This window comes from Cenococcum geophilum (assembly GCF_001692895.1).
Source record: "Cenococcum geophilum 1.58 unplaced genomic scaffold K441scaffold_102, whole genome shotgun sequence".
Lineage (NCBI taxonomy): Eukaryota > Fungi > Ascomycota > Dothideomycetes > Gloniales > Gloniaceae > Cenococcum > Cenococcum geophilum.
In genome coordinates, this window is record NW_027137660.1 from 138,860 (window position 1) to 156,954 (window position 18,095).

At 49.4% G+C, this 18,095-nt stretch overlaps 7 protein-coding genes across 7 annotated transcripts; 5 read left to right on the forward strand and 2 right to left on the reverse strand.

The window, feature by feature from the left end:
* Positions 1-389: 389 nt before the first annotated feature.
* K441DRAFT_671551 (uncharacterized protein) lies at positions 390-1,951 on the reverse strand. The gene is made up of 3 exons (XM_067650435.1): positions 1,877-1,951; positions 1,690-1,790; positions 390-1,637 (listed from the first exon to the last, which is right to left on the reverse strand). Exons 1-3 carry the CDS (start codon positions 1,935-1,937, stop codon positions 600-602), a joined length of 1,200 nt encoding a protein of 399 aa, XP_067496441.1. The 5' UTR covers positions 1,938-1,951; the 3' UTR covers positions 390-599.
* A 428-nt stretch (positions 1,952-2,379) lies between these two features.
* Positions 2,380-3,372, forward strand: K441DRAFT_691409 (uncharacterized protein; the record flags this gene model as incomplete). The annotated part of the gene is made up of 3 exons (XM_067652480.1): positions 2,380-2,970; positions 3,001-3,292; positions 3,344-3,372. 3 exons carry the CDS (start codon positions 2,380-2,382, stop codon positions 3,370-3,372), a joined length of 912 nt encoding a protein of 303 aa, XP_067496442.1.
* A 1,246-nt stretch (positions 3,373-4,618) lies between these two features.
* K441DRAFT_21074 (uncharacterized protein) lies at positions 4,619-5,168 on the reverse strand. The gene has a single exon (XM_067640539.1). It carries the CDS (start codon positions 5,096-5,098, stop codon positions 4,751-4,753), a length of 348 nt encoding a protein of 115 aa, XP_067496443.1. The 5' UTR covers positions 5,099-5,168; the 3' UTR covers positions 4,619-4,750.
* A 161-nt stretch (positions 5,169-5,329) lies between these two features.
* K441DRAFT_649334 (AAA-domain-containing protein) lies at positions 5,330-11,359 on the forward strand. The gene is made up of 7 exons (XM_067646939.1): positions 5,330-5,538; positions 5,660-6,636; positions 6,730-8,551; positions 8,603-8,757; positions 8,811-9,089; positions 9,141-10,413; positions 10,471-11,359. The coding sequence occupies exons 2-7, from the start codon at positions 5,701-5,703 to the stop codon at positions 10,953-10,955; spliced, it is 4,950 nt and encodes a 1,649-aa protein (XP_067496444.1). The 5' UTR covers positions 5,330-5,538; positions 5,660-5,700; the 3' UTR covers positions 10,956-11,359.
* A 144-nt stretch (positions 11,360-11,503) lies between these two features.
* On the forward strand, positions 11,504-12,556 carry K441DRAFT_671554 (uncharacterized protein). The gene is made up of 3 exons (XM_067650436.1): positions 11,504-11,682; positions 11,753-11,876; positions 11,968-12,556. The coding sequence occupies exons 1-3, from the start codon at positions 11,636-11,638 to the stop codon at positions 12,490-12,492; spliced, it is 696 nt and encodes a 231-aa protein (XP_067496445.1). The 5' UTR covers positions 11,504-11,635; the 3' UTR covers positions 12,493-12,556.
* Positions 12,557-14,526: 1,970 nt separating this feature from the next.
* On the forward strand, positions 14,527-15,211 carry K441DRAFT_682956 (uncharacterized protein; the record flags this gene model as incomplete). The annotated part of the gene is made up of 2 exons (XM_067651643.1): positions 14,527-14,889; positions 14,969-15,211. 2 exons carry the CDS (start codon positions 14,527-14,529, stop codon positions 15,209-15,211), a joined length of 606 nt encoding a protein of 201 aa, XP_067496446.1.
* Positions 15,212-15,570: 359 nt separating this feature from the next.
* Positions 15,571-16,780, forward strand: K441DRAFT_682957 (DHS-like NAD/FAD-binding domain-containing protein; the record flags this gene model as incomplete). Its single annotated transcript, XM_067651644.1, has 2 exons — positions 15,571-15,991; positions 16,044-16,780. The coding sequence occupies 2 exons, from the start codon at positions 15,571-15,573 to the stop codon at positions 16,778-16,780; spliced, it is 1,158 nt and encodes a 385-aa protein (XP_067496447.1).
* Between the last annotated feature and the right edge of the window lie 1,315 nt (positions 16,781-18,095).

Consider the following 18,095-nt stretch of genomic DNA (forward strand, 5'->3'; position numbering starts at 1 on the left):
TCTCGGAATTGTCAGATATATCCTTTGGCTGAGTGAGACGGCGACCCTGACTGACACGCCGCGTAGTGTCATTTTAGTGTGTGCATGTTTTTTTGGGGTCAAGCTGTGCATCCCAGGCTCTGGGAAATAGGGCGGAGTTGTTCGGCTCCGTGGAAGAAGCCACTGTCCGGCTCTACCTGCCCTGGACGAACTTTGATCCTGAAAACATGATCGTACCAGCCTTGCGAGATGTTCGAAATACCTCATCGGGCAAGTCCGCAACTTTCGGGCGACGCGGTACGAGCCGCTTTGCGGTATCAAATGGTCAGACTGAAACACTATGTAAATCGTGGGCTTCTGCGCAGTGAGCTGAAACACATGCAGAATGCAGAGCACTATGCATGAAGTGATCCCCAGCTCTTAGCCAATCACTTATTCAGCACATATGGCGTTCTGAATGACATCTAGGAACTGGCAACCAAGCAAACATATCAAGAATATTCCCTTTCGCCGTAAATATGAAAATTTAACCCAAAATTTGTCTACAAGTGGCGTCGCATGTAAAAGCATCATGTAGTATTATACAGCAGAGACTACATCGCGAGTTCCAAAATTCCCGCTTACAAAATAAGACGCCCAGGTTCGACCTCAAGCACGCTTTTGACTCTCTCCAAAAAGACTCTCGCCCTCCTTTCATCTTCCTTGGGTACACTAACGCTGAAAACGTTTACTGGAGCGACAACACCTTCACCAGCGATAACAGATGCTGCCTTTGAAGCACGGGTTCTCGTCTTCTTTCCAGAAAGGATGTCCATAACGTCAGGCTTAGCCTTTGACGCAACCGGTTTCGTAACCCGCAAGGAAGTAGGCGTAAGAGCGGTGACTTGTGGGATGAAGCGTCCTCTTGAGGGGCTCGTTCCAGCAACCTTGTCAAGACCCAATACAGCATTAAAAAGTTCATCCGCGGATGGTTTGGCTGTTTTTGATCGGGGTAGGTTATCATTCGCAAGCTCAGTAGCCCGGGCAATGAAAGTCGACAGTGGCAAGAAGATTCCAACCGAATCCTGGATACGCTTTTGACACGCTAGAACAGCTGTGAGAGATATTGGGACTGCAATCTCAGTACTCAACTCTTCCACTGGAAGAGCCTCTGCGGCTGGAGCAGACGCCTCTGGTGCTGGTGCCTTCTTTGGTTGAACCACTTTGATATTGGAGAGGTCAAGGTGGCCCAGTACACTTATCCGCTTTGATTGTTCAGCTGGATATGATTTTTCAATATGGCCAAGGTAGGCAAGAACGTCACCCTTAAGCAACCGTCCATTGGGACCGCTGGCGGGTATCTTATCTGCCTCCTCCTTGGGTAACCCGTTCTCACGAAGGAGATGTAGTACAGAGGGGTACAGAGGGTACGTCTGTTTTTGGGCTTTGCCTCCAAGTCCCTCCGCGCCGGGTTTAGACGATGAAGATTTTGCGGCGGTTTCGGAGAGTTTCTGTGCCTGTGAGGGTGGTGCAGCCTCCTCTTTCGGTTTGCTCTCCTCTGCCTTTGGCTGAGATGCAGCCTCTTCTGGAGGAATTTCTAGAGAACTAAGATCGTCCCCAGGCTCAGCCATGACAGCTATCCTAGTCCCGACCGCAATTCCCTTCGCACCATCTCCTTGCTAAAGCATTGGTCAGCACAGTCCATCTGAATTTTGTAATTTAGCATCCTACCGTGATCTTTGCCAGGATACCATCGTCTTGGGCCTCTACATCCATTTGTGCCTTATCCGTCTCAATCTCGAGAAGAACATCCCCAGCTACGAAGGAGTCGCCTACAACGTGTTAGACAATTCCTCGATTGCGCGTGGCATGTCTCAGCTACTCCTATAATGAGATGCTGTTATCAGTCATTCCATACCTTCTTTGACCTTCCAACCTGCGATATTCCCCTCGGTCATTGTTGGAGACAACGCAGGCATGGTGAAACTATGAGCTGCCAGACTCGCAGGTGCAGCATGGAATGCTGTGAATTTCCCGTCAGCGTTGAATACAATCCCGAAACTGATTACCCTTACCTCTGGCCGAGCCATGTTGTCGCAGCTGCCGCCCCGCGACTCGCGCTGACAGCCTACATGCCGTAGCAATTGAGGCCATAGAGACCCGCCGATTGAGAGCTACCTGGAAGAAAGGGTGGATGGCGCAACGTGTTGAGGAGAGAAGCTGAAGAGCTGTGAGCTTGTTGGGCACTTTCGGAGGTCCGCGCGGGACAATCTCGGCCGCCGTAGGCCGGATCGAAAGTCGAGCTGATCTTTTTGGGACGAGGCATTGCTACAACATCACAGTCATTACTGCCGTGCGTAACTTCAGGTACACACAGTGCTCAATAATTGTGATCAATTGAAACGCTAATTAAATCGTAGAATGCCCGCGTTTTCCCGGGGCTGTGTAGGCTTTATTCGACAATCCTACTTCCACCTCCCGCCTTCCCTTCGAATAGCTGCTCTACCATGTCGGGCACAGACTTCCTATCCAGCGGATCAAGCTCGCTATTTTTCCTCTTCAATCTTGAGGCAATTGGCTTCCCCGAAGACTATATTGAAGCCTGCCCGAAGCGCTCAAAAAGTGCAACTTGCATCCAAGCAGGCCGCTAAAAGCAAGCCTGCCAACCCCCCTCCACCCCGTTTCCCTAGCTCGAATCCTGTGCTACGGTCGGTCGAAGCCCAGAAATCCCCGACGCTGCTATATGAAGCGCCGCCCCGCGGAATATTGATAATGGCGACATACTCGGCTGCGTTCATGCTCACGAGCGGTGCGGTGTGGACGTTCAATAACATGTACTTGAATCTGCCAGCAGAGCAGCCCTTCTGGGTCGGGCCTGTTTACGGTGTCATTGCCTTTTTGCTGGCTGGTTTAGGCATGTACGTTATTGCGTCTCCTGTAGGACTTGTGCGGTCGATCCAAGCCGTACCCGGTCGGGCTGGCACGCCCGTAAAACTGAGAATCGAGGCGAAGGTAATCCCTATACCTTTTACAAGGCCGCAGATCATGGTGGTGGAGAGGGGAGAAGCAATTCTATCAGCGAGAGTTGCGCCCATGGCGCTGCTGTTCCGCGCTGTGAACGAGCAAAAATTGCGGAATTTGAGGGTTGGGCTGGAGAATAAGTTTGTGCTGTTTAGGCCCTTTATTATAACAGGGAGGTGGCTTAGCCGCCTGATGTTTAAGTGGTTCATTAATACGCGCATGGCATTTACGAGGTTTGGAGTTGTTTATTTGGATGTTGGGAATAAAAGATGGAAGGTTGACACGTCGGGTTGGCTGTTAGATGAGGGACGAGGTATGTTCCACTTATTTCCACTATTACCTACAAATTCTAATGAACTTGCAGTACTCGACAAGCTAATCGGTATAGTTTGAAGTGGGCTAAGCCGGACTTGGCCCATTCCCTGAAAGTGGCTCAAATTATAATAAATACTTAGCGCTGTGAGCTCACTTCACCCAATAGCAGTCAAAAAAGCTGAGAGATTGTACGATTTCACGTTTAGCTTGCTAATGTAAAATTTGCCTTTTGAGGCACTGTATACTGTGCATTAACACTATGATTCGCATTACTACTGTAAATATATATAAGCATACAAAAGACCAAGAATCAATGTAGACTGATGGAATAGTTTGGTCAACCAGCCCGGTGTTATTCGATAACTCTCACAATGCCGCTGCAATCAAAATGCTAAACCACATGTATATCCCTGAAGAAAAAGCGAAAAGATCTTGATACTTCTTTTGCATTAAAACCTACCACCAAAGGTGTTTGAGGCCGTGAAGGCTTAATAACTTAGCTCAAATTACATAGACAAACCGAAGTCTCCAGAGCTAGGGGAAAGGAAGTACGTCTAAACTTCGGCCTCCAAAGAGTTTAGCTTTTGAAAAGATGATCGAGGTGAAGGAGTTAGGAAATCTTCTGTGCTAGTTCTGTACTTCACAAGAAAACTGGGACCCAGAAATGCTCACGGATGTGCGTAACTTGCGCTATGATACACAATAAGCTACTTCGTAGATTAAGTCATGTCACTGCGATTCTCCGTAGATATTTGTTATGTAAAATTACCATAAAAGCATGAGGCCTGCATGAAAGCGTTTCCAACAACTGATATATATCAATGCGTGTACTTGGTTGGAGTGTTTGCCCTTCCTCTGGTGCAAGGCTACAGCCCAGGGAATTTTTCCAAGCCTAAGGCATTCTGCAGATCGGAAAGCGTTGCCCCATGAAAATTTCGAGGATTAACGAAGAATATAAAAATGATTGTATATTAGATTCTGTGATATATTCCAAAAGAGACGCCTGGCTTCGTAAATTGGCTCTCTTTCACCTCCTATGTGTACAAGTAGAATACAACACCACGCCCAAAATATATATGAAGAATATTTGACCATATAAGGTCAAGGATATGAGAGTTTCAGCCCTGCTCTAACTCTAAAATAGTATTATTGCAGTCATGGCATGCAATTTCATCATCAGATAGGCATAAATACCCTGCCTTATATCTTGACCTGTGGGAGCGGGGTCGGTGAGTGCGATTCCTGCGATAACTTCGGTTCTAACAGCACCAACACAAACACCAACACCAAATCATCTTAGTCATCCACCTCCACCAGACTTTAATTAATTCCAAAATGAGTGAGCCATCATCCCGCAAAAGCACCGACACCACGGGCTGATGACCTAAGTGTGGAGTGAAATGACAACAAGACGCAAGATCGCGGAGCTTCCTTCCGGTGTGCAAAGCGGCAATTTTCATGTCGCATTGAAAACTTCAAAAAATATCATCAAGTAGCAGTAAAGAGGCATAAGGGTTACAAATTTTATTGCAGAAAGCTTTGTTTGCGGGTTGACAGACGGAAGGACGGCTGCCAGAACCACGTGTGTGCACGTGCTTTGGAGCTTCCCCACAAACCCAGCGACGACGACGACGAGCCTTAACGACATTAAGCTTTTAAGCCTCAGCGGTTCCTGCAGGTGATCGACGGGCAACTTGGGAAGTGAAAGAGTGGTACTGATACATCTAGATGCTATTGAATAAGTCCGGAGGGAGGTCGAAAAAGTTGGGATTTTAACTGCTTGAAGCGTGCATTCAAATCGCATTGCAGCGGAAACGTCATTCGGAGTCAAAAGCGGTGAAATTTCAATATTCTCAGCGTTGTGGTGATCAAATTGCAATAGAGCATATTCTTGTGATGCAACGAGCGAATTTGGGCCGTGGTTTGAAGGCGGCAGAAGATAGGAGGCTTGGCGTTGCTAGCGCGATTGCGAAGGCAACCCAGTCACCAACACCAAAACGAAACTTGCCCGTCCAACCCCCCATCCATCACCATCCGACACACATCTCTCCCTCGGCCATCTTGTCATTCAAATACTCTTGTAGTACTGTTTGTAATGATTCTGGGGCTGTAAATTATTCGTTCTCCGCTCGCGCAGCGCGTCAGTCCGTTCGATCAACATTCGCTCGCTGGGGCTGCGCTCCTAGGGCGTCGTGTACGTCTATTCCCCTGGTGTCTGCAACATCGAGAAAGTGGTCGCATAGAGTGAGTCAATATAAAGTCGGAATTTTTCTGTGACATTTCTACGGTGTTTGTTGCGCCGTATCCGCTTAGAATGCCCTATTGTTTTGATTGATCGCACTTCACTAACGACCGCGTGGTGCAGATACGAATTCACCTCGTGCTCTCTAAGGCGAACCCATTCCAATGTCGCACCGTAACAAACGCAGACAAGAACTTGATCCCACCGCTTCTGATCCCGAAGACCTAGACTGGGGCCAGGAATCTCCACCAAGACCTCAAAAGCGCCGATCGAAGCCATCCTCAAGTGCAAAGAGGAGACCGAATAAACGACAACGTCGGGAATATCACGACTCAGATGATGACATAGTAGATGATGAAGATGAGATAAATGACGATTCATTTGCATCGGAAGCTTCCGAAGAGGATATTCCAATCAATCCCAATACTGGACGAAGCGTCCGGCGCGCAGCTCAGAAGAACATCAAGTACGAGGAGCCGAGCGACGACGAAATCGAGGAAGCAACTCCGGAAGACGACGACGATCCTGCACCCACTCCAAAAGGTAAAGCTCGGCCAAGGAAATCCTTGATTATAAAGATACCAATGAAGCGCAATATTCCGCCCCGCGCAACGCGGGCTCGAACGGGAAGCAGGTCCTTGGCCCGTGGAACAACCCCAGAAATAACAGGTGCTCGACGTAGCAGTCGCCTTTCTCATGACCAGGAGGAGCCGATCCTCGCTCTTACTGACTCTGGGAAGCATACGGTTGTTATTCGCCCCGGAACTCGTAGCCCTGAACCTCAATCCGCGCGTCACACTCGAGGAGGCAAAGGCATGAAGACACTCCCAAGTGCCATTATGGAAGCTTCTCAAGAAAATTCCGGCCCTTCCATGGAACATCAAGATACTCCAGGCCCGCTAGATGACATCATAGATGATATTATCGCAGACGACGCTCAGGTTCAAGCAAGTGAGCCAGGTTCTCGCGCCGGATCTGAGACTCAGGTGCAAGTGGATGAGGATGTCCAGATGGATGCCGTTATCCAGGAGTCCGATCATGAAGGCGAGGCTGAAGACACGGATGAGGGTCCAGTCACACGGGGTGGCCGTAATCTGAGAGTGAGTTCCCCACCGGTTGCTTAGGTTGATCTTCATTCACCCTTTCCTTTTCGGTTCTCATTTGCCCGAAAAATTCGCTGACAATTTACTTAGTCTCGCACAAAAGCGGAACAACCACCCCCATCGTCGCGATCGACTAGGAGGCGAAAGAATGGCGTAGACGAAAGCAGCGATTTCGAACCTACTGCGGAAGAAGAGAAAGGAGAGGAAGATGTTTCCGATTCTGACCACTCAAAGAATAGGAGTGGAGGTTCATCAGACGAAAGTGGTTCTGGACGAAGATCTGCCCGTCTAAGAGGCAGAACACGAAATTCACAACGTAGCCGGCGAAACTCAGATAGCGGCCATGACAGCGAACTCGATCCCGAAGAGCTAGCAGAGGAAGCCCAAGAACTCACCTCTAGGAAGCGAGCCCGTACTTCTCGACGCCATCCACCAGACGACCACCTCATTTATGATGGTGCACCTAAACTACGTGACCGTAACAATAAACCTCCACCTGACTATCGGATTTTCCGCCCAGAGGCTCTTCAGCAACTTGACGACGAAGAAGCTGCCCCTGTAATACCCATTACGCGAACCAAGGGTGGGCGCACAGCTTACCGGAGTCTTTTCTCTACTCAAGGACCGTTTGGTGGAGGGGGTGAATCAGTACCGTTTGGACCTGAGGGAGCAGGTGCAGCAGGAGGGGCCGATTCGGATAGCAGCGACGACGATATGCCACAACGTGTGCCACGCGGCATGGGAGGGGCTGTTGGCATGACACCAACAGCCGCAGCCCCCCACATACTCTTTCCTCAGTCTCACAATGCCGATCCACAGCAGGCGACTGCTTCTGGAGGAGGGCCAGCTAATTTCGGTAAAGTGAAAGACAAGAAAGCACTTGCTGACGCTGACCCCCTCGGCGTGGACCCGAATGTCAATTTTGAGGGAGTTGGTGGGTTAGACGGTCACATTAACCAACTTAAAGAGATGGTTGCTCTTCCACTTCTTTACCCAGAAGTATTCCAGCGCTTTCATGTCACTCCTCCACGAGGTGTCTTATTCCACGGTCCCCCGGGTACTGGTAAGACATTGCTCGCGCGCGCTCTTGCATCAAGCGTTAGTTCCCAGGGCAAAAAGGTCACGTTCTATATGCGGAAAGGTGCCGATGCTTTAAGTAAATGGGTTGGTGAAGCCGAGCGACAACTTCGTCTCCTATTTGAAGAAGCACGGAAGAACCAACCTAGCATCATCTTCTTCGATGAAATCGATGGTCTTGCTCCTGTTCGCTCGAGTAAGCAGGAACAGATCCATGCTTCAATTGTGGCAACTCTCTTGGCTCTTATGGATGGCATGGACGGTCGTGGACAAGTCATTGTCATTGGCGCTACTAATCGTCCTGATTCCGTTGATCCGGCTCTGCGGCGCCCGGGACGATTTGATCGAGAGTTTTACTTCCCTCTACCCAATGTAGAGGGTCGACGCGCCATCATAGACATCCATACTAAGAACTGGGACCCACCGCTGAAACCTGAGTTTAAAGACCAACTTGCTGAACTCACGAAAGGATACGGTGGTGCAGATCTTAGAGCTCTCTGCACCGAAGCAGCTCTCAATGCTGTCCAAGGAACTTACCCGCAAATCTACCAATCCGACAAGAAACTCGTCATCGATCCTAGCACTATCAAGGTGCTAGCTAAGGATTTCATGATATCAGTCAGTAAAATGATACCTTCATCAGAACGAACAGTATCGTCCGGGGCCGCGCCATTATCGAAAGGCATCGCACCTTTGCTACGCTCTCCGTTGGAGAAGATTGCGAAGATTCTGGATGAGATCATCCCTCAAAAGAAGAAACTCACAGCATTGGAAGAAGCACAATTCGATGATCGCGATGATGAGAAAGGATTTGAGCGTGAGACGATGCAGCGAGGTGAGCTGCAAAACATTCTGTTTAGAATAGTACGCTAACACATCCAATCAGCTTTTGATAGTGCCAGAGTTTTCAGACCACGACTATTAATCACCGGGTTGCAAGGCATGGGCCAGCAGTATCTCGGCTCGGCTCTTCTCAACAAGTTCGAGGGTCTTCACGTGCAATCTTTCGATTTACCTACTCTTCTCGAGGACTCTGCTAGGGTAAATTGTCTAGTGAACCTTTATTCTTTGACGCAGTACTGATCATTTATTAGTCTCCTGAAGCTGCAGTTATCCAACTATTCAAAGAAGTCCGGCGACATAAACCCAGCGTAATCTACATTCCCAATGTGGATGTTTGGTACCAGACTGTTGAGCCCAAAGTCATCAAGACATTCACAAGTATTCTCCGTACTCTACCGCCAAACGATCCCGTTCTTGTCCTTGGTATATTAGAATTGGCGAGCGACTCCGACAAGCCCGATCCTGCAATGTTGCGCGATCTTTTTGGATTTTCCACAAAGAACCAATTTAAACTCGAAAGACCCAACGAGGTATGCACTCCTGATCAAGCTTGCGCACGTACAGAACTAACAATTCTGCAGAAAGCACGTGAAGAGTTCTTTGAAGGGCTCATCTCATACGTTCGCATGCGGCCAACTGAGTTCCCCGATCCAGACAACAGGAAAAAACGAAAACTCCCCGAACTTGAAGTGGCACCAGCATTACCCGCCAAGGAGGCACCGCTTTCCGCTGACCAACTCAAACAGCAAAAGAAGCAGGATAGGCTCACACTGAATATGCTGAAAATGCAGATTCAACCAATCATGGAACAGCTCAAGAAGACTTACCGGAAGTTTTTCAAGCCTATCATCGATGAGAGCCAAATTTTATACCTGTACGATGAACAAAACCCCAACTTTGTCGGCACAGACTTGCCACAAGAACAGCATCAAGAACAGGGCATATACCGACCTTTTGAGCTTGCCAAGGATCGCAAGGGCATCCCAGGATTAATGCACACTGAATCAGGCAATTTCTACTATAATCTAGATCTGACCATCATAGAGAAGCGTCTTTCCAACGGTTACTATAAGAGGGCTAAGGACTTCCTGACAGATATCAAGACCTTAGCAAAGGATGCAAGGATTTTGGGAGATCCCGATCGGACAATTAAAGCAAACGAGATGCTGTCTAATGTGGAAGTAGATACGGCAGGAATCGTGAGCACCAATCCAGCTCTGGCAGCAGAGTGTGAAGCAGTTTTTCTTCGAGAACAAAAAAGAGCTCAGAAGGCGCTCGAGAAAGCTCAACAGAGCACAGCTGCGGGCGAAGAAGTCCCAGTTATCAAAACCAATGTTCCTCCACAGGTCTCAGGTACCACAACTGAGACTTCAGGGCCAGTGATGCTTGGAGAACAAGTTCCAGGACCCCAGACTTTACCCCCTGTAACACCAATAACACCAATTCGTTATCCGAAGAAGAGCCTGCTCTCCAACGGCACTAGCACTGGGGATGGCTACGGACACCAGAGCAACGGATCAACAGTAGCCACACGTGGCGATGAAGACACTCATATGACGGACAGTCAAGATCTTGGATCTGGCCCACGCGAGTCCCACGATTTCCAGCCGCCCAGTGGACATGGCACGCAGAGGTCTCAAGTATTAGGCCGGACTTTTGTGGCACCAAATTCCCATCCAGGGGAGTATCACAATAGTGCTTCGACGACAACGTCAGGCCAAAGGAGTGGATCAAACCGCTCATCTGGACCGCAAAATTTCAACACTCAGAGCACAAATGGCGTTTCGGCACAGCTTCCCGACTTCGCAAGCATGGCGCCTCAGAGTGGCGGGTCGCAGATCCCTGATACGCAAGGTGAGTTCACCGATGAAAGACCTGATATACATAAATCCCTTTCTAATACTCCTACAGAGAACACATACTTGAGCAGTCAAATGTCCAACTCGCAGCCATCGCAATCCTCACAGCAACAGTTCTCAATGCCCGCACCACCACGCCAAGCAGCCATATCATCAATCCTCAACAACGAGCAACCACGCTTCATCATCGACAATATCCAAGTCAAAGATCTACACCAAGAGCTCGTGCGACGCAGCTCGGGTCTATCCGTCGAGCAGCTGGAACAGGTCAACTCGGCGCTCATGGACACAATCTGGAGGAACCGCGGCCAGTGGAACCGCAACTCCGTTATCCACAATGTCACAGTGGCCTTCAACGATATCATCAAGGACATCGAATACATGCAGGCAATGCTGCCGCCCAGCCAGCCCGAAGAGGAAGAGCTGGGCGCGTATCCGCCAAGCGCGCGGCGGAGGGACGTCTTGTTCCGGCCGGACGAAACGCAGTACCCGACGGTGTACCAACAGGGGGGAGGCGATAATACGCAGTTTTCATAACCAGCTCAGAACGGGTTTCCCTTTTCTTTTCCTGCATCTGCGGCGTGGGTAGGGGCGCGGCGTCGTGAATCTCTTTCTCTTTCTCTTTCATGTGGAAATATTTAACTTGGCGTGTAAAGATGGCGCTTTGTTGAAAATGAACGGAATAGAATGCGGCTTTTTGATAGATGAGGGGCTAGTAAACCCTGCCTGCTGCTTTTGCTTGAAAGCTATTGCTTCAAAGGGGGTCATCTTCGGAGTGTTCTGGCTTTGGGTTTGGGGTGGCCGCGGGGCGGGAATGTGATACCTAGGTGCGAAATATTATATGCATTTACTCAGCTGCTATTCACTTTATTGGGCAATGACCTTCTGTCTCCTGTCTTAATTTGATATTTAGGGTAGTCAAATAAGATACTAAGGCCGTCAACGACATGAAGCACAAGGAAAAGAGGCACTAGAGAGCAGAAGATAAGGTGACCAAAGAGATACGGCATTCTCTAGTGACCTCAAGCGCAAAACACGCTTACGCGTGCCGCAATCTTGCCAGCGGGACCCCACAATCCGCAACTAGGTACCCTGCATCACGACGTCACGCCTTATCTAGGATTGTTTATTTGATATCAGCATTGTTTGCGGAGGTTTAGTGTTCCGCCTTTTTCTACGGGACCTATCCAGCTCCAACTTCAAGAGTTTTGAGTCAAATGGTTGTCTCAATACAACAAGCGGAGCTCGTGCAAGGCCTCAAAGCGTAAGTACTGCGCCTTCTCATTTCTCCCGTATGTGCCTTGACAAGCATGCTGCCAACATCGCCACTACAGCCTATACAAGTCTTCTGACTACTCCGACTTCAAAATTATTTGCGGAAACGATGTACACAAGGTCCACAAAGCGATCGTCTGCTCGCAGTCTGATTTCTTCGCTGCTGCATGCAGATTCGGCCAGGTGTGCATAAGTTCGCTCTGACTGGGTCTGATAGATATAGGATACGCTAGGGTTAAATATATGAAATCCTAACATAATGATACGTCAATAGGAGGCCACCAACGGAGAAATTCGGTTACAAGAGGACAAACCTGCCCTTGTCAAAGCTATGATACAGTATCTATATCATCTCGAATACGATCTTCCGGACTTTGAAGACAGTTTAGAAAAAGCAGTTCTCGTATTCCACGCCGAGATGTACAGCCTAGCCGACAAGTATAATATTCGAGGCATGAAAGCCTTCGCGCAAGACCATTTTCAGAACCGCGCCAAGGGAAATTGCAGAGTTAAGGAATTTCCGACTGCTATTCGGACAGTCTATAAAACAACTGTCGATGAGGATAGGGGATTGCGCGATGTTGTTGTGGATATGTTTTCCATGAACATGGACCTTCTTGATTGGCCAGAGATTAAAGAAGCAGTTAAAGACACCGCGGAGTTAGCCTTTGAGCTACTGATGAAGAGCCGAGAACAAGAGGTCAAGCTCGTGCAGCCGTTAGGTTCACCATCCGGGAGGCGAGGAGGGGTTAGCCAGCAAGGAGGGTTTAGAGGGTTTGGAATGTCTAGCCATGTGTGAAAATAAAGCTCCAATCATTACATGCAGATACCAATAAGATTTTAAAATTGAAGATACACCTGGGTATGCTGGGTCTACTTGCGATATTCATCTCTCTGCTCGGATTTTCGGAAGTCCACGTTTGGATTTGGAGGCTCAACACTTGAGACAGCGTGATGCCCAACTAAAGGCTGCAAGTAATCCCGCTTTTAGTCTTTTCTGAATCCAAAATTATCGATCTGACACGAGGCGCCAGTGGTCTCCAAAGATGCAGGGGGGCTGAGTAAAGAGCGAGGTCGAAGGATGGCCAGATGGCCCCCAACCTGATTGCTATGCATGAAGTGTATCGTTGCCGGTGGCAAACCACAGATTTAGAGCACACCGGTTTGATCGCTATATTCAAAGACAAATCATAAGAGCAGCTACTATGCAGGTTGGGTTTCGAGCGGATCCTGGAATCCGTTGGTTCATATTGACTATAGAAGTCTAAATATTCTTGACAACGGCGAGACGAGGTGGACAGTGATCGGCAAGCGTTTGCCTAACGCTTCACGATTTGCCTCTCTTGGTGCGTGTGCACAAATTTATGTCTCTAGCAGAATTGTCCAGCCCGTGCGATTACAATGGCATGCATCCTTGCACATATCAATGTTTTTTGCTGTGACTGTGCTGTTATATTATGATTCACTGCTGGTTGTTACCCAGTAACTTCGTTCATGAGGACGCCAGGGGAGATGATGAGCTAAACAGGCTGTAGATATCAAGCTTGAAGATGAAGGTGCAGATGGTGCAGCCCTGTAACGAAGGCGACCCAAAGTAAAACCGTTTCGAAATGGTAGCGAGGCAGGTCTGCTGTGCCACAAAGGCGCTTAGATGGCTGTCATCAGCGTTCAACAGCGTTCCTGCGTCTCCACGTTAGAGGCTGGGACATTTGTTGGTCTAGGATGCGGCGCTCGAGCCGGTTCCCGAGGTGTCTGTGATGGTGCCTTGGGTGTTGTCCCCACGTGCCTTTGTTTGTCGGCACGAAACAGGAAACACCACTACACCATCGCCATCGCCATCTGCACGTACTCCGCATCTGCACCGCAGCTCGATTCAAAACATCAGCAGATGCATCCCTTAGCTGTCGATCATGTCTCGGTCATTGCACCCTCATGAACTTAGCCTGGCAATTCCGCGGTTAGACAATGGTTCCTGCTGGCATCACGGTTTGGATGGGTCTTGGCCCAATGGACCATGNAACTGAGCCGCATACGCCTTTTGCCTAACATGGTCTCAGCCCTACAGACCACCCTCTTTTTAGAGACCCAGTGTTCGGCAAAGTGCCACTCAGCGTCTCTTCCTTTTACCCCTGCGTGCAGGCCGCTGGCGGTCTTAATTTGTCGGCCATTCAGAGACATGGTCGGTCGTTAGCCGCCGAGCGTACTCTATGTGCCAAGCATTATATTCTTAGATTACAGCCGCAATACTGTTCAGAAGATCCTCAAACTGGCGCTTCGCCTGGCCAGATGTTTCCGTCGCCCGGGGGGAACGGGAAGCCATCCGCGATCCGTCGCAGGCCACTCAAGAGACCTGAATTTGCTTTCCCCAGAGGCTTTCGACGAAGCGCCAGTGATGGCCATGTAGCGCGCCTACGTTGCCCTGTTTCACGGATTTTCGACCACGATGTTTAAATCTCATCGGCGATTACAGAAACTTGACGCTGTTTCATCATTTTCTCCGATGGCGGGCATTGGAATCCTGACCGTTTTTGGCGCTCTTGTTTGGGTGTCGTGAATGCTATGATAGTTCTATAAAGTCACGCCCGCGACCTCAGCTGGGCCTCAGATGCCTCAGACATAACAGCAGCAATCACCTCCTCTCGCTTCTTTCCTACCGTTTCATAGTATCATTTCCTTGGCCTTGGGATTAATCATTCACTTGTTCTTCAACTTAATCATAATTACCGGAGTATCTCTCGCTTTAAACCTCCCACACGCCTCAATCGCTCCCTAAGTCCAGACCAACAAACCCTACCGATCCCACTCTCGCTTCCCGTTAGTCCTCATGATCAGCATGCCAAAGGAAGTCAAGGCGGCGAACTCTCAGCGACCTGCATCAATGACAACCGCCACCGCCGCCGCAAGCACTGCCTCTACAAGGTCGGCGGCCGCGTGGTCCGCAAAGGACGACGAAACTCTTATGAACGCTCGAGCGTCTGGGCTTAACTGGCAGCCCATCGCATCCAAGCACTTTCCTTCAAAAACGGCCAATGCGTGTCGGAAACGACACGAACGCCTGATGGAGAAGAGGAATGCAGAGGACTGGGAAGGAGTGAAGCTGGAGACCCTTGCAAGCGAATACATGAATGTGCGGCGCGAGATGTGGAGCGTATTGGCTAGTCGGGTTGGCGAAAAATGGACTACGGTGGAAGCTAAGGTATGTATTCAATGTTCTATTGCTCTCCCTTCCTACAATTGGAACTAATCATTGGCGCATGGCACTAACTCAATTGCAGTGCATGGAGAAAGGATTTAAGAATCTCCAGCAAGCCCATCGTTCCGCGCAGAGGAAGGAGCGAGGTATTTATGAGGGCGACAGCGGCATCGGTTGTTCGGACGCTGAGAACGAATTAGATGAAGGCCATCCAGACGCGGCGCAATCTGTCGAACAGGCCCAGGAAGGCTATTCGCTTCAGCGGGGCGGGCCAAGCATTCAGTCAATGCTATCGCTTTCCCCGGCATATCCACAACAGCCTTGAAATGCACCAGTACTGCTGGTCAGGCTGGTTTACGAATTTCCTGCTTCTTGATTTCGATGTCGACACGAATTTTTCTTGCACAACTTAGGGAACGGTCGGGTGGTTTACTGTATGAGTACCAGCAGGCGATGGTTTATCGCTGGTTTTCTGCTGCTAGATTGGCACATTGGGGCGGAGTCTTTGCAGGTTGTACACCTAATATTGAAATTGCATGTGGTTCAAGTTTGATAAAGATGCGGCTGAAGCTCGGCCTTGCCGGCCACTTAGAACGCTTATCTCGAAACAAGCGTTCTATGACGCTCCCACCTTCAACGTACATTGGCTGCCTGCTCCAAACACCAACATGTTTACCCACAAGAATGCCACTATTGCGTGTGCCGTACACTGACCCCCTGCCGTTGCCAAAAATAATCCCTCAAAGCGCGAGCACAGTTAGTGGAGCCATTGCCGCCCTCACCGAATTCCTCTCTGCACCGTCCTCCCCACAGCTGAAGAACTATGAGGCCCAAAATGATAAGACACTTCTCCTTACTGGTGCAGGTATCTCGGTAGCGTCAGGACTTGCCGATTATCGTGGTACAAACGGCACCTATATGCTGAACAAGGCGTATCGGCCAGTCTACTACCACGAATTCACCACAAGTCACGAAGCACGGAAGAGATACTGGGCACGCAGCTTCCTAGGGTGGACAAACCTACATAAGGCGAAACCTAATGAAGCCCACTGGGCAGTCAAGAGGTTTGGGGAGCTGGGGCGACTGAGCAGTGTCATAACGCAAAGTATTTCCTCTCTCCCAGCCACAGCGCTAAGCCGACTAACAATAGCAACCAGACGTCGACTCATTCCATCCGAGAGCGCATCCGCAGCTTCCAACGCTCGAGCTGCACGGGTACCTGCGCTCCATTGTCTGCCTTACCTGCCGCAACGAACACTCCAGAGAGGCGTTTCAGAGGCAGCTTGCGAACCTCAATCCGGCTTGGGCTGCCTTTCTTGAAGAGATCATCGCCAGTGGTGCCCTGGATACCGAAAATCCTGAGGAGCGCCGCAAGGGAGGCCTCAAAACCAACCCGGATGGCGACGTCGATATCCCAAACGCGCCGTACAGCTCCTTCCGCTATGCAGCTTGTCCTACGTGTCTAGAAAACCCGCCGACGCTCATAGGCGGTCGCAAGGCTGAGGTGCGTGTGGATAATGATGGAGCTTGGATGGATACCTCGACGGGTGGCATCTTGAAACCTGCTGTCGTTCTGTTTGGAGAGTCAATACCTCCTGGTATTAAAACGGCTGCCGAGGAAGCCGTTGACAGCTCCAGCCGCATTCTGGTTGTTGGAAGTAGCTTGGCAACCTATTCGGCATGGAGGCTAGTCAACCGGGCGAAAGAGAACGGCATGCCGATCGGGATTCTGAATCTTGGTGGAGTGCGTGGCGAAGAGACGTTCTTCTCGGACGTCCCTCCGGGTAATACCGGTAGTCTGGCAGTCAGATGTAGTGAGAGTGCTGATAAGATCTTGCCGAGCGTGGTGAGAATGCTAGAAGACCTGCAGGGTATGAGATCTATGAGAGCATGACATCACGGGGCATGCTTAAACTCAATGCAATAATGTATCGTGGATCAACTGCTTCACCCTTGTAGCACGTCACTCCGAAACAAAACGTAACATTAGCTTAGAATGACCGACGCTCACCTATTGGATGGCACGCGCAACACGTGCAGACCTTATGCTAACTTATAATAATACAGATATTGGGTCTTGAAGGTGGCTGCATCTCCACAAATCGAAGTAATCCAACCATTAGTTTGACCTTGCGGGCTGACATTACAATATGCTGCATCCAGGCCTATGACTAATGTCACACAAGCCGTTGAGCCGATTTAGTGTAACTTTAAGCCCTCGCAAATAGCTTTAGATACTCAGAGTAAGTGGTCCGTGCGGGAACACCACCAAATTTCTAAGCACGGGCACCGATTTCAGCTATTCTAATTGGTTAGTTCTTATCGATAACCTGAGTGCCCATTTTGAAGGGATAGGTCTAACGTGCTCCACCAGCGAGCTGCGAACCCCAAAAACCACCAAAAATTGGAAAAACTGCACCTTGATATCTCGACAATGGCTTAATAATAAAGGCCACTGCTAGCTATACACCCCCTAAATGATACGCGTACACCCCCTACCTTATTTGGTTTAGACGCTTCCTTATTAAGTTAGATGCTTCCTCATTAAGTTAGAATATCACGTGCGTTTGACTTGTTTGCGCCTGCATCGCGAAAATCAAAGTACGCGCCATGTAAGTTTTATGACTGCAACATCACGATCAAGTCTTGATTTTAGTTATGGTATAAGTAGTAGAGTCTAAATTTGGATCGCGCATAAGTCGATTAATTGGATTACACAGTACTTTGTGAGGCGTCGCGCAAACTGATTTGGGTGCTACCACCTCTGCTTCGCGCCGCGCCCGGGCCTGCGCCCGGTAACCCACCCAAGAGCCCGCGATTGTAGAGCGTCGCGGCGGTCGGCTAGTTAACTCTACAACTAGCTCTACAATTGCTAATTGCGTTGACAGATCTACTCGTAGAGAGCCCTCAGCATTTGAGCGAAATACTATGGGCTCGCACTTTGAGGCACAAACAAGTCGAACGCACGTGATATTCTAACTTAATGAGGAAGCATCTAACTTAATAAGGAAGCGTCTAAACCAAATAAGGTAGGGGGTTATGCGTATCAATTGGGGGGTGTACGCGTATCATTTAGGGGGTGTATGGCTAGCAGTGGCCATAATAAATTCCGAAATTTCATAATTAGCCTTTTGTGCCTACATTAAGACTTTTAATAAAATTCCAGCGTAACAAGCCTAACCGCTATCGAAATATCGGGTTTTGGCCCC

What these genes read in the sequence shown, in the direction of transcription:
- K441DRAFT_671551 (XM_067650435.1), bottom strand. Translation starts at nt 1,937, where the DNA reads ATGCCTGCGTTGTCTCCAACAATGACCGAGGGGAATATCGCAGGTTGG. An exon ending in AGGTTGGAAGGTCAAAGAAG is followed by an intron (nt 1,791 to 1,876) that starts GTATGGAATGAC and finishes AACACGTTGTAG; the next exon opens with GCGACTCCTTCGTAGCTGGG. An exon ending in GTATCCTGGCAAAGATCACG is followed by an intron (nt 1,638 to 1,689) that starts GTAGGATGCTAA and finishes CCAATGCTTTAG; the next exon opens with CAAGGAGATGGTGCGAAGGG.
- K441DRAFT_671554 (XM_067650436.1), top strand. Translation starts at nt 11,636, where the DNA reads ATGGTTGTCTCAATACAACAAGCGGAGCTCGTGCAAGGCCTCAAAGC. An exon ending in CTCGTGCAAGGCCTCAAAGC is followed by an intron (nt 11,683 to 11,752) that starts GTAAGTACTGCG and finishes TCGCCACTACAG; the next exon opens with CCTATACAAGTCTTCTGACT. An exon ending in CTGCATGCAGATTCGGCCAG is followed by an intron (nt 11,877 to 11,967) that starts GTGTGCATAAGT and finishes ATACGTCAATAG; the next exon opens with GAGGCCACCAACGGAGAAAT.
- K441DRAFT_21074 (XM_067640539.1), bottom strand. Translation starts at nt 5,098, where the DNA reads ATGCGATTTGAATGCACGCTTCAAGCAGTTAAAATCCCAACTTTTTCG.
- K441DRAFT_649334 (XM_067646939.1), top strand. Translation starts at nt 5,701, where the DNA reads ATGTCGCACCGTAACAAACGCAGACAAGAACTTGATCCCACCGCTTCT. An exon ending in GGGGTGGCCGTAATCTGAGA is followed by an intron (nt 6,637 to 6,729) that starts GTGAGTTCCCCA and finishes CAATTTACTTAG; the next exon opens with TCTCGCACAAAAGCGGAACA. An exon ending in GCAGATCCCTGATACGCAAG is followed by an intron (nt 10,414 to 10,470) that starts GTGAGTTCACCG and finishes ATACTCCTACAG; the next exon opens with AGAACACATACTTGAGCAGT.